Genomic DNA, 12375 nt, shown 5'->3' on the forward strand with positions numbered 1-12375 from the left:
ATGCATCAGACGTGCTCAAACGTGAACGTCCAGTTGCCGCTCGTTGGATCGTAGTCCTTGAACGTCATGTCCGGAAGAGACTTCAACTTCTCAATGTGCTTCTTCACGATCTCGTCCTTGGGGTCCAAGATGGACAACTTGGTCTTCTTGTTGATTGGGTAGCACCCTTCTAGCGTCACTTGAGCTGGAATGTTAAAGCTCTCGCCTTCCTTGGGCTTATCGTCGTCAGGGTACACAATAACATTCTTTGGTCCGAACACGATGAGGTTTCCGCATATTTCGTCGAGGTTGAATGCTGACAAGTCCACAGGCTTGAGGAACTTGACTTCACCGTAATGCTTTCTGCCCACTGTGTAGTTTTCAATTGCTCTCAACTCTCCCAATGGCTTCTTCTTGAGTTCAGACAATGGAGGCAACATGTAGTAGCCGTCCTCGTCGACCTCTTCTTGCTCGATAGATTCTGGCTTCGTCTCGGAGTTTTCAATCTGCTTCTGCTCACCTTCAACAGTAAATGACACCTGCTGCGGCCTGCTGTTATTTTCCTTGTATGTGATCAAGTTGGTGCTGCCATTACTGCTTCCGTTCAACACCAACTTCTTGTAGTTGGTCTTTGGAGCAAAGATATCAGACGACATGATAGCTGCGTCGACATCAGCATTGAACAAATCCTTCCTCTTGTTCTCCTTGCGTTCTGAAGAGGTGATGCTGTCCTTTCTTCTGGTGGTAAATGGCACTGACTTGTTAGCAGCAAAAAGTGGTGAGACCTTATGAGCAGCTAAAAGCGTAACACGCTTCTTAGCAGGCGGGTTCACAGCGATAGCCTGTGGGGCCTCAGGTTGTCCGTTGACATTCTGGTTAGGGCCTTGTATGCTCTGGAACAAGCTGTTGTTTCCGTATGGGTTTTGAGTGCCAATGTTGACAAGACTTTGCTGGCCTTGGTTTTGGTTCTGGTTCTGCTGTTGTTGCTGTTGGCCCCAAGCAAAGAGCCACCACCGAAAAGACCGCCAGAGGTGTTATTGTTGTTAGTCTGCTGTTGGTTGTTGTTCAGGCCAAACAAACCGCCTCCAGTCAGACCACCAAAAGTAGTGGATGGCTTGCTGAAGAGGCCGCCAGAGGTATTAGAGCCGCCAGCAGCACCACCAGCAGTATTGTTGTTTGCTCCACCGAAAAGGCCTCCGCCAGTTCCCGTGTTTTGGTTGTTGTTGCTCAGGCCAAACAAGCCACCGCCGGTTCCGGTAGAAGCGTTGTTGTTAGAACCAAACAAACCTCCGCCACCGCCTCCAAGACCAGGTTTGCTGCCGAAGCCCCCAGCATTGCTGTTATTTTGAGTGGCACCGAAACCAGTGGATCCAGTATTGTTCAGGCTACCAAAGAGACCTCCGCCGGTCTGGCCTGCGGGCTTAGAGCCAAAGAGACCGCCACCGCTGGATTGGTTGTTTTGGTTATTGCTGCCAAAGAGACCTCCGCTGTTGTTCGATTGGTTGTTGCTTCCAAACAAACCACCACCAGTGTTACTTTGGTTGTTTTGGGTGTTGTTGTTGCTGCCAAAGAGGCCACCTCCAGTGTTACCAGATGATTGGTTGTTCTGGCCAAAAAGACCTCCGCCAGTATTAGACTGACCAAATCCGGAACTCTGATTATTGGTATTGTTTTGGGATCCAAAGAGACCTCCGCCAGTGGCAGGCTTGCCAAAAGCTGAACCGCCTCCACCTCCGAAAAGACCTCCGGAGGTGTTATTATTGTTGGTGTTTTGACCAAATGCCGAGCCGCCACCACCAAAGCCAGTGCTTGGTTTATTGCTGGATCCAAAGAGGCCACCGCCAGTGTTGCTGGAGCCGAATCCACCGGAACCCAAGGCATTGTTGTTGCTGGCGCCAAATGGCGAGCTATTATTGTTGTTCTGACCAAACGCAGAGCCTGTGTTACCGCTACCAAACGCAGATTGGTTGTTGTTCGATCCAAATACACTTGAGGTGTTGTTATTGTTGTTCTGACCAAAAGCTGAGCCTCCGCCAAAGCCTGAAGGCTTGTTGAAAGCGGACGAACCGCCTCCAAAAGCACTGGAGCCACCACCAAAGGCAGAAGTTCCAGTATTACCGCCAAATGGCGAACTGTTGTTGGCTGTGTTGTTGCTTTGGCCAAAAAGACCACCGCTAGTGTTGTTGTTCAGACCAAATCCACCAGAGCTTTGGCCAAAGGCAGAGGTACCGGTATTGCTCTGGCCAAAGGCAGAAGTTCCAGTGTTGTTAGAGCCAAAGGCAGAATTGCCTCCGCCAAAAGCAGAGCCAGTGTTTCCTGTGTTGGCACCAAAGCCAAAACCGCCCAGTTGTTGTTGGTTCGCACCAAAGCCTGTACCGGTTCCAGTATTGCCGTTACCGTAGCGTCTGCCCTGTTCGTAGTCCTTGAGACGCAACTCATCGAAAGAGAAGTTACTGTACTCTGGCATGTTCGAAACGTTATGGTATAAATTGGTTCCCGAGGAGTCTTTTTCCAGGAAGGGAGTGAATGGTTTCACAGCGGTACCATTGTTGTCATTGGAGGCACCAGCAGCTCCAAAACCAGTGGTAGTAGCAGCTCCACCGAATGGCGAGACAGAGTTGTTTTGAGGTGTACCAAAACTGGAGCCAAAGGGTTTGTTGGCACTGCTTCCAAAAAGACCACCACCGGTATTGCTGCTACCGAACGCTCCTCCTCCAGTGTTGCTACTGCTTCCAAAAGGAGAGGCATTTGCTTGCGTGGTGTTGTTGTTGCTGCTTCCAAATACCGATCCGCCAGAAGATCCAAACCCAGTATTGGAGGATCCGAATGCACTTCCACCAGTGTTGGCCGTGTTGTTATTGGAGCCAAATGCTGATGTGCCCGAGCCACCAAAAGCTGAGTTATTATTGTTGGCAGTGTTGTTGTTGGCGCCAAAAAGGCCACCTCCTGAACTCGACCCAAAAGCACTGCCGGTGTTGTTACTTTGACCAAACGGCGAGGTCGTTGTATTATTGTTAGTGTTCGACAGGAACGGAGAGGACAGGTTGTTGGCGGTGCTGCTGAAGCCGCCGAATCCTGATGTGGACCTCCCAAACATCTCAATTGGCTGGGTTTCGTGAGATTTTAATGTTGGTAGTTGCAGTTTTTTCCTTGATGTTTTCCTACTGAGGTCGCATGCAAGTCACGTGGACGTCATCCAAACGGCTACGAATTTAGGGGATTTTGGGAAAACAAGGTGGGATCTGTAGATTTTGGAATTGAAGGCTGTTAAGAGGGCTATTGGCTTTTTGAGGGTCATGAGTTTACAAGGGCTTTACATGGGAACTTACGAGTTGAATGAGGTAGGGCAACCAGGAATGTGGATTGAAGCCACATACAATTGGACAATTTTTGCCTCAAAAGACTTGGAGTTTCAAGAGTTTAGTAATTTTGAAGAACTTTCAAAGAATATCGATGCTGTTTAATTTTTTGATTGAAGTTCTCAATGATGAACCAATCTCATATACGGCTTACATTATGAGTTTCGCAACCAATTCACCACGAATTGGGAAATAGTACTTCGGCACCAGAAAATGAAAACTAGTAAAAACCCGTTGGTGCCCATCAGATATCATTAATCCACCTACAACTCCTTTTTTCCATCTCCATTACTATTGTCCCATCCAATGCATCACTCCTTCAGCTCAGCCTCGAGCTCCCCATTGGCCTCCTCCTTGATCTCCTCCTTTACTTCCTCTTTCGCTTCTCCGTCTGTCTTCCCTTTCTTTGCTTTCTTGCCTAAAAGCAGCGAAATGTCCTTTTCAGCCGCACGCTTCTTCTTTGCTGTCTTTGTTTCAAACTTCTTTAACTGTTCAGCTCGTTCCTTAGCGCCAAGCTTGCTGAGCTCTTCGAGTTTTTCTATAACTTCCTCATCGGAAGGCTTCTTGTCCTGTAACCACTCCAAAAGCTTGATCTCCTCTCCATACACCGAATCGTCCTTGCCCACAGGCGTCTCCAAAATGACCGGAAGACCCTGGATCCTGGGCTCATTGGCAATTACTCTAAACGCCTCAAGCCCCAAAAAGCCGTATCCAAGCTTCTGGTGTAAATCTCTGTTTGCTCCAAGCGGAGCCTTTGAGTCGTTCAAGTGAATAGCGCTCAAGAACTCAAACCCAATGATCTTATCGTAGGTGTCCCAGAAATCCCTAAACTTTGTCTCGTCACTGATATCGTAACCAGCAGCAAAAGAGTGGCATGTGTCGATACAAACGCCCACACGGGACTTGTCCTCCACCATATCGATCACATCTTTGATATCCTGAAGATCCGATCCGATCAAGTTGCCATGGCCGGCCATGTTTTCGATGACAATCTTCACAAACAGCGTCTCCGCAATAGCCCTGTTAATGTTCTGAGCGAGCTTCTTGAGTGCTGCTCTATGGTCACCATCAAGGCTGGATCCTGGGTGGAAATTGTAAAGACCAATGTCGAGCTTCTCGCAACGCTTCAAATCGTCGACAAATGAAAGATACGCTTTTTCCGACTTCTCATCGTCTGGATTGGCCATGTTGATGAGGTACGATCCGTGTGGCAACACGTCTGTTCTTGGGTTGTAGCCGTACTTTTCACACAAGTTCTTGAATTCCGCTACTTCCAGCTCCTTGACCTCGGGAGCAGCCCATCTGTTTGGATTTTTCAAGAAAAGAGCAAATGAATTAGCTCCAATGTTCATGGCATTGGTGACAGCCTTGGAAACGCCTCCTGCCACGGAAACATGAGCACCAAACTTGAACTTGCACTCTACCCTGGGGTACTGGAAAGTGGGTTCTTTAGCGGCTTTCTTGGCGCTTTTCTTAATTGAGCCTGACGCGGCTTTGCTGGGTTTGTTAGAAATGCTGGAAGATTGTGGTGGATGACTTACCTTGGAGCCATGTTGGTTGAGATAATGTGGGTGCGAAATGCGATGATGCGTATGCGTTGATATGAGATGATCACTTAGTGAGGGATCATCTTTCTATTTACAAGGGTTTATTGATCTATTGCTTTGCTATGCAAGCATTTTCTAGTGTTGTTGTCAATTGCGGCAGCAAGTGTTTGTGGTGGGGTAAACTGGCAAAGTCGTTGATGTCCAATGAGCCCGGAGTGACATCCATGAACCTGAGCAGACATTTCTTGGGTCACAAACAAGTAAGACAAAAGTTGAATTATCAAATATGCTTCAAGTTGATTTGAGAGTCACGAACTTTGTTTCCATCGCTCACATATAATGTCAAGAGCAATTGGTCTCTCGACAAGTTCAGTGTATTACCGTCAGACAGGCTCTGAACCTTCCCTATCGAGCGGTCTTCCTCCATATCGAGTGGTCTTCCTCCATAAAAAGCCCTCGCCATTCTGTTGTGTCCAAATTACATCTCGAAGTCCTCTAGAATGCCTTCTCTAAAACATCACGGAAGCACCATCTATTTCTTCCACCTCTTGTGCTTAGGCTTCGGCCTCTGGGGAGGAGCTTCTCTTGGCTGGTCCTCCTTCACCTCCTCCGTCACCTCAACTACCAACTCGGCTTGTCCGTTTTCTTTCGCTGCTTTCGCTTCAGCTGCAGCTGCCTCGGCTGCTTCTCTATCATAAGGATAACTTGTCACTTGCACCTTGCTGTTGAACCACAGCGCTGAGTCACGGAACTCCTCAAAAGTGGGCTGCAGTAACTCCAACAACGCAAAGTCCAGAAACTTTTCACGCCTTTTGTCCTCATCACGCAACTTTTTCGGAAGATCGCTAGGGTACAAAGTCAAATAGGTATCCAAATTGAACCGTTCTCGCTGCTGTGGATCACAAAGGGCAAACGACGCGAGCAAAGTGTAGTAGGCGTCGTTGGCGGCATTGTGCAAGTTGGCATGTGGAATACCCATAGTTCTCAAAATTCCACGAAGCGTGGCGCCCTTGGACCGGGAGTAGCCGAATATACGCATCGTGTCAACCACAGAAGGGTTATCAAACTTGACTCCCATGCCTCTGATCCACTTGATGTCACCATCCACATTGTGACCCACAAGACTGCCTCTGCAGTCAACAAGGTAGTGGTTGAAGAGCTTTGTAAGAAACTGGCGCAGCTGGATCATCAGAAGCTCATAAGAACAGCCGCCGTTGAACTCAAACTTCTTGTTTGGTACAAAGCGCGTGTTGATCATCAGCTTGTTCTCTCTGATGATGATGTGAAGTGTCTTTATAGTCGGCTGAAGCAGGAGCTGCTGTCCTTCAGGATCGTAGATGGCCACTCCAACCTCCGTTACTTTAGAAGGATTCCTTTCAAACGCCTCGATATCTATACTGACCAAAGGTCTCTTTCTGAGGTAGACAGCCTCCATCGACTGGCGCAAAGCTGTAATGTAGGTATCTTTAGTGAAGTTGAATTGGGCCGTTGCAAAGTACTGGTCAAGCGCCTCACGGAGCACCGCCTGCATGGTGGCAGCTTGTTTTGCAAACGCCGATTTCATGGAGTAGTAGTATTTTGCACTTTCGCAGTGTTGATGCTCACCTCCATATGGGTCTCATTAGACCAGCCTTAGATACTATGGACTGCTCTGCTGCTGGAGAGCTTGCGGCGAGGCTTCGGGAAAAGCCCCTGGCCAATGAAATCCCAATTCTTCTACACCCTTACCTCCAGGGCAATCCGTCCCAGAAGGAGCAGTTGGAGGTGGTGGTTGCATTACTCAAATACACGGTTCCAGAGACATATCGCCACTTGACGGCGCCTACGCAGGAGATTGTGGCAGCAGCGTTCCGTTCGGCCGTGGGTCTAGGGAACTTGCTAGCGAAAATTGAAATGTTGCTTCGTCTGAAGGCAGATACTCTGTTGGATGTGCTTCTGGCTGTGAACTGCCATACTCGGCTTCTAGGAAAAGTGCTTGAGCCGGGCCTCCTAGGCCATCTAATACCGGGCCGTCTGACCATAGAAGTCAAAGAGGTTGATCGGTTGCTTTTCAAGGGAAAGTGCTACTCTATTCTTAGAGAGGCTGACTACAAGCTTAATGGGGTCTATGTTCCCGAGGTCTGCCGGGATCTGGGCACCTATGCTGCATATCTATGCCACGAATTGCTCTCTGTGTACGCATCGTGTGATCCAAAAGTTGTCAATTCCTTGGTACACTCGCTTCAAAGTGTGAATCAAGATACCACTTTCCAATTCTTCGACACAATGTTCTCGCCTGACCATGTGGGCTTTCTCCGAGGATGTGTGATCGAAATGAAGCGATTTGAGCGGAAGAACATCTTGCTTCGATTCCTTCTGTTCATTCAGAATGCCTATATTCGCAAGGATATCCTAGATTCAGTGCCTGCGCTATATACCCTCACAAAGTACTGCTTTGACCACTCGGTGTGGGATAGCATCATGATGGAGTCTGTTATTGGACGCTCCAGCTATGCAATTAACACATTAGCCGCTCATTTAGCGAGGGCTGGCCTTGATGACGCAAACTACGTCTCTTTAGTCTACAAGACTCTACAAGTTTGGGGAAATGCCATCCACATGAAGGGCGAACCAATCGTGACTCAAGGCTTCAGAACACACCTCCTTGTTGCATTGTGTGCCTTGGTGCCCCGGGAAACCTTGCATGAGCTTCTTGGTCAGAAGCCTTTCATCGATGCCATATCCACAAGGCTACAGGCTATCTCAGAGAGAGTGAGAAGCCTTGGGTCTACTTTGCCGACAGGGTATGCGAACTAGCAGATCACGAACGGATTTTTAATATGAGCGGATCAGTCTTGGGTGTGGCATTTCCTGAGCCAGTGGGCCTAATTCCCACGATTGACCAGAGTGAGGCATGGAGCCAGCTTCGAGCTCCTCTGGTAGAGCTCCCGGAGCCTGAGGTTGACGAACTTGAAAAAGCGTTTAAAGAGTCTCTCGGCAAGGAAGCAGATGATGATAATATGAGTGACGAAGAAGACGATCCCACGCTCGCTAATGCCCCAAAAGTCCAGCTGCCGATCTATATCCGTGATCTATTAGAGTACCTTCTGGCTGATACGAAGGCACCACAAGCATACGAAAAAATTCAAATGGCGCTCAAGACGGCGCCAACCCTTATCAGACAGAAGAAAGGTTTCGGTGAAGAAGTTGCATTTTATGCCGAGGATCTTCTATCAAAGCTAGCGGGAATGACCAACTTCTACGAGGATGCATCCTTCGAGACTTCCAAGCTCAATGCCATGATTGCGGTCGTTGTGAGTCACCCACCTGTGACTACCCACTTGTGTCACTTGCTTCTCACTGGAGACTACTCCCTCCAACAGCGAATTTGCCTTCTCTCTACCATGTCATTATCTGCTAGAGAGCTCAGAGGATACAAAGACGAAATGGTAGCTCTGAGCCATTCGAATCAAATCTTCCCTACTCAAATGCTTCCGGGGAAGCTTCACCAGCAGTACTTGGCTGCAGAGGGTAAGATTGAGGAGTACGGCAGTCTGGCAATACAAGCTGATATCCAAAACCAGCTTATGGGTGAAGCTGCTGAGGATGCTAGGGATGAACTTGCAGGAGGCCGGATTCTTCGAGTATCTGCTTCTCTCAAAAAGAAGCCTCAAGCATCTGCTCCGCTCATCCCCAAGGATGCTCTCAATTCCTTCAACAAGTCCGTTGGAAAGACATTTTTCTTCCCACTTGTCAATGTCTGGTGGCAAAGTGGTGGTATAAATATCGGTGCTTATACCCCTATACTCACGGCACACTATCTCAAGACACTTTCGTTGATTCTACATGCGGCGTACCCTTCAGCGTCTGATCTCCTCGAAATGGCACGAGAGTACCTTGGGCTTTTGATTCTGATAATCCCAACCCTCGATTCTGAGCAACTTCCTGTGATCGAAGCCTTGTGCACTGGAGTGCTCTTGGTAATGGATGTGGTAGACGACAGTTTCCTCATAGCACAGATGCTGGTTGAGTTGGCCAAAATTCAGGACTTTTTCACCAATGTCTGGGAGACACTTATAGACGAAAAGGTCAAGAGTATCTGTGCTGGGCTTTTGCTCCGTCTCAATGAACTACATAGCAAGTACGAGCGCACGCTCATGGACCAAATGAACCGTGGATTTATTTAACCTAATTATGCAATACTCAAAGGGCGTGGAGTCCCAAAGTCAAGGCGGCAATTGCGCCGATAAAAGCCGTTGTTTTCCAGCTGATTTCTGTGGCTCCTCCGACTCTCATAGCGCCAGAGGTCTTGTTACCCAGAATGGAAGCTGTATGGGACTTGGACTCGGATCCGGAATTAGAGACAGCTGAAGTAGCAGTCTCGGCTTGCCAGACAGACTGGTCGCCTGTGAAGCCCCACTTGTTGAATGTGGCTGAACCACCAGTGGTTGAGTCCAAAGCTGTGTTCAGCGCAGTTTCAGTAGGTGTTTCACTTTGAGCGGTGTTGGCTGTGTCAATTCTGGTGTCAAGGGTACCTGTGGCTGTACCTGTTGCAGTGCCTGTTTCAGCCGTGGCTGTATTAGCTGTGTTAGCTGTTTCAGTATTGGCTGTGTTAGCCGTGTTTGCTGTTGCAGTATTTGCTGTGTTGGCTGTGTTAGCGGTATTTGCTGTGTTGGCTGTGTTGGCGGTATTAGCTGTGTTGGCTGTGTTAGCGGTGGCTGCAGTGTTGGCTGTGGCGGTGTTAGCATTTGTGTTCTCCGTATTCTGGTTTTCATTAGCAGCCGTGGTTTCCCCAGAATCTCCGGGGTTATCGAAACCACCCAAGTTGGCTGCAACAACCAAGGGCAACAAAGCGGGAGCCACGTAGAATGGAGAAAGAGACATGCTTTGCTGAGTCGTGGAGCGAGGAAATTTCAGGTTTTATAATTCGTGATTAATGCTGCGGCACGGTCCTCTCTAAGCGAGTTCTTCTGTTTACCTATTTCCGCATTAGGACGCACACCTCGTTTGACGTTTGTAATATGTTTGCCTGATCGGGCTACACGCAGAAATATGAAAAACGAGATATCAGAGTCACATTGTATTACGTCATACTTACTCGACTGATAAGCCGCCAGTGGCTCTTTTAACAGCCTTGGCTGCAATACCGACCCATTTGGAGGTTCTCTCAAAGTCCTCATCCTCAATAGCCTCTCTGATACCAGGCCAGGTTTGTCCAGCGTAACCAGTCAAACGGCCAGAAGCGAACACAATGTGCTTGAACCATGGTCTTTCGTGAAGACCGTGCTTGTACAAGAAGTTTCTCTCGAAGTACTGGAGGAGCTTGTTGTGGTGCTTGATTTCAAAGTGGAGCTTGATTCTCTGCCACCAGTGCAAATCACCTCTGTTGTCGAAACGCTCTTGCAAAACGGCACTCTCAGCGTCAAATGCCAACGAGTCCTTCTCCAAGTTCTCCAAGTGAGCGTCGGTGTGTCTCAAAAGATCTCCGAACTTGAGCTTCTTGTGGTGCAGAGAGTCCTTCATCAACATCGTCAGCATGTGTCTGCACTGGTAAGGTTCCAAAAGCTCCTCAAAGGCAAAAACGTGTCTGTCAATGTAGTAGCTCTGAGTGGCCTCGTAAACAGCCTCAAGGTCCTCACGGTCGTTCGTGATATACTGGGCCATGACGGGATGAGGAACCTCCTTGTCGAGCCACTTCTTAGGCACAAGCTCCTTGACCTGCTCAAAGTAGGAAATCAAGTCCTTGGCGTAGTCATTCAACGAAAACTCGATAACCTTGTGCTTGGTCAACTCCAAGGCCACAAGAGAGATGTACTTGGCAGCCAAGTTGTGGAAAACGAATCCCTTGTCGCCAAACTTCTCCATCCAGTGGTATGAGTCGTAGTTCGAGTGGTACTGGTAGATTGGGTCCTTAGGGCCGCTCTTGAAACCAATGTCAGCGGAGGGGATACCCAAGTGCTCCAAGAACACAGTGTAGTCCGAACCGGAACCCAAGTTGATAATACGGTCGCCGGCCTCCTTCTTGTAGTGGTCGTACAAAGAAAGACCGCCCTTGCCGGGGTATGGCAACCATCTGGCCACCTTTCTCAAGACTCTGTTCAAAACTGGAGAGGCACTCAATTGCAAGAACTTACCCTGAACACCAACGTCGACGTTCAAGTAAGCAACGACATCCTTCTGCAAGCTCTTGGCAGCGTATTCGCCAAACTCAGTAGATCCGATAAGACCGTATTCCTCACCGTCCCAGTTTTGCAAAATGATGCTTCTCTTGAACTTGTAGCCGGCGTCCTGAAGCTGGCCAAGGGCTCTGGCAATCTCGAGGAGTACAGCAGTACCCGAGTTAGGGTCGCCAGCGCCGCCCTTGATCCAAGCATCACGGTGGTTACCAATCAAAATGGCCTCGTTTCTGTTCTCGCCCACAAACTCACCGTACACGTTCCAAATAGGAGTGATCTTGAAAGTCTGGTTGCTGTACAAGTTCAAAGACGCGTCTGGGTTGGGGCCGGTGGTGTAGTCGAACTCGTCCAAGCCTCCCTTCCAGTCCTTTGGTGCCTTCTTGCCGTGACCATTGAGCTTGGCCAAGATTGGCTTCACCTCTCTGTAGGAGATAGGGAGAGCAGGAATCTTGCCAATACTGTTGTATGGGTCCTTTCTCTCGACACCCTTCTTGGAAGCGTAGCCAGGAGTAGTTGGGTCACCGGGTTGAGCACCCACACCGCCCAAGAACATGGCGCTACCTCTTTGGACGGCACTTTCAGCACGAGCGGGACCCTCAGGGTACTGCTTGTAGCCATTCTTAGGGACAAGCTCGCCATCGTCGGCAGGGTCAGTGTAGAGCAAAACACCCACAGCACCGTTTTCCTGAGCAAACTTGACCTTGAGGCCACGGAAAAGCTCGCCGTAGCGGGCAATAGCGATTTTTCCCTTGACACTGACGCCATTTTCCTTCAACCAGGCAAAGTCCTCGGTACGGCCGTAGTTCACGTAAACGTAGTCGGCAGTGACATTGCCGTTGGCAGCGAACCCCAAGAAAGTGGGGATGGTGTCGTTCACAGAGGTGAAGTCCTCCTCGAAGGCGTCCTCTTTCAAAGGCGCCGTGTACTCGACCTTACCCTTCTTGTCCAACAAGTGCAAGGCGTGGTCCTCGGGGTAACTCAACAAGACGTCGTAGTCATCCACAGTGGTCTTAGCGCCATAGTCAGCAAGCTTTTTCCTGGTGAATTCAACAAGACCGTAGTTCGTACCGGCCAAGTGCTTCTCGGACGCATACTTCAACAGCCAATTGCTGGCGTAATTCTCCTTCAAGGCGTTCAAGACAATGTCCTCTGGGTTCTCGATTCTCTCCACGGAAAACAACGAAAAGTCAAGCTTGATAAGACACACCATCACCGCCAAAGCGACAATGGTGAACTTGACAAACCGGCGCACGGGACCCTGGCGGGGCGTGACGGTGATGTAATCTTTCTCCATATCCATGATGAGTGAAGATGAAGAGGAGTTACTGTGGTTAT

The 12375-nt window shown here is 49.0% G+C and overlaps 7 protein-coding genes across 7 annotated transcripts; 2 read left to right on the plus strand and 5 right to left on the minus strand. All coding sequences in view use genetic code 12, as the record gives it.

The window, feature by feature from the left end:
• Positions 1-5: 5 nt before the first annotated feature.
• On the minus strand, positions 6-3076 carry CXQ87_004993 (FG-nucleoporin; the record flags this gene model as incomplete). Its single annotated transcript, XM_025483424.1, has 2 exons — positions 6-882; positions 921-3076. The coding sequence occupies 2 exons, from the start codon at positions 3074-3076 to the stop codon at positions 6-8; spliced, it is 3033 nt and encodes a 1010-aa protein (XP_025337637.1).
• A 573-nt stretch (positions 3077-3649) lies between these two features.
• APN1 (DNA-(apurinic or apyrimidinic site) lyase) lies at positions 3650-4890 on the minus strand (the record flags this gene model as incomplete). The annotated part of the gene is made up of 2 exons (XM_025483425.1): positions 3650-4853; positions 4880-4890. 2 exons carry the CDS (start codon positions 4888-4890, stop codon positions 3650-3652), a joined length of 1215 nt encoding a protein of 404 aa, XP_025337638.1.
• Positions 4891-5417: 527 nt separating this feature from the next.
• On the minus strand, positions 5418-6449 carry CXQ87_004995 (uncharacterized protein; the record flags this gene model as incomplete). The annotated part of the gene is made up of 1 exon (XM_025483426.1): positions 5418-6449. The coding sequence occupies one exon, from the start codon at positions 6447-6449 to the stop codon at positions 5418-5420; it is 1032 nt and encodes a 343-aa protein (XP_025337639.1).
• Positions 6450-6496: 47 nt separating this feature from the next.
• Positions 6497-7681, plus strand: CXQ87_004996 (uncharacterized protein; the record flags this gene model as incomplete). The annotated part of the gene is made up of 1 exon (XM_025483427.1): positions 6497-7681. One exon carries the CDS (start codon positions 6497-6499, stop codon positions 7679-7681), a length of 1185 nt encoding a protein of 394 aa, XP_025337640.1.
• A 23-nt stretch (positions 7682-7704) lies between these two features.
• CXQ87_004997 (telomere length regulation TEL2 family protein) lies at positions 7705-9034 on the plus strand (the record flags this gene model as incomplete). The annotated part of the gene is made up of 2 exons (XM_025483428.1): positions 7705-8959; positions 9003-9034. 2 exons carry the CDS (start codon positions 7705-7707, stop codon positions 9032-9034), a joined length of 1287 nt encoding a protein of 428 aa, XP_025337641.1.
• A 33-nt stretch (positions 9035-9067) lies between these two features.
• Positions 9068-9748, minus strand: CXQ87_004998 (uncharacterized protein; the record flags this gene model as incomplete). The annotated part of the gene is made up of 1 exon (XM_025483429.1): positions 9068-9748. One exon carries the CDS (start codon positions 9746-9748, stop codon positions 9068-9070), a length of 681 nt encoding a protein of 226 aa, XP_025337642.1.
• Positions 9749-9958: 210 nt separating this feature from the next.
• On the minus strand, positions 9959-12340 carry VPS70 (putative zinc metalloprotease; the record flags this gene model as incomplete). The annotated part of the gene is made up of 1 exon (XM_025483430.1): positions 9959-12340. The coding sequence occupies one exon, from the start codon at positions 12338-12340 to the stop codon at positions 9959-9961; it is 2382 nt and encodes a 793-aa protein (XP_025337643.1).
• Positions 12341-12375: the final 35 nt, after the last annotated feature.

The sequence above is a fragment of the Candidozyma duobushaemuli genome (assembly GCF_002926085.2).
Source record: "Candidozyma duobushaemuli strain B09383 chromosome Unknown F_B09383, whole genome shotgun sequence".
In the NCBI taxonomy this organism is placed as follows: domain Eukaryota; kingdom Fungi; phylum Ascomycota; class Pichiomycetes; order Serinales; family Metschnikowiaceae; genus Candidozyma; species Candidozyma duobushaemuli.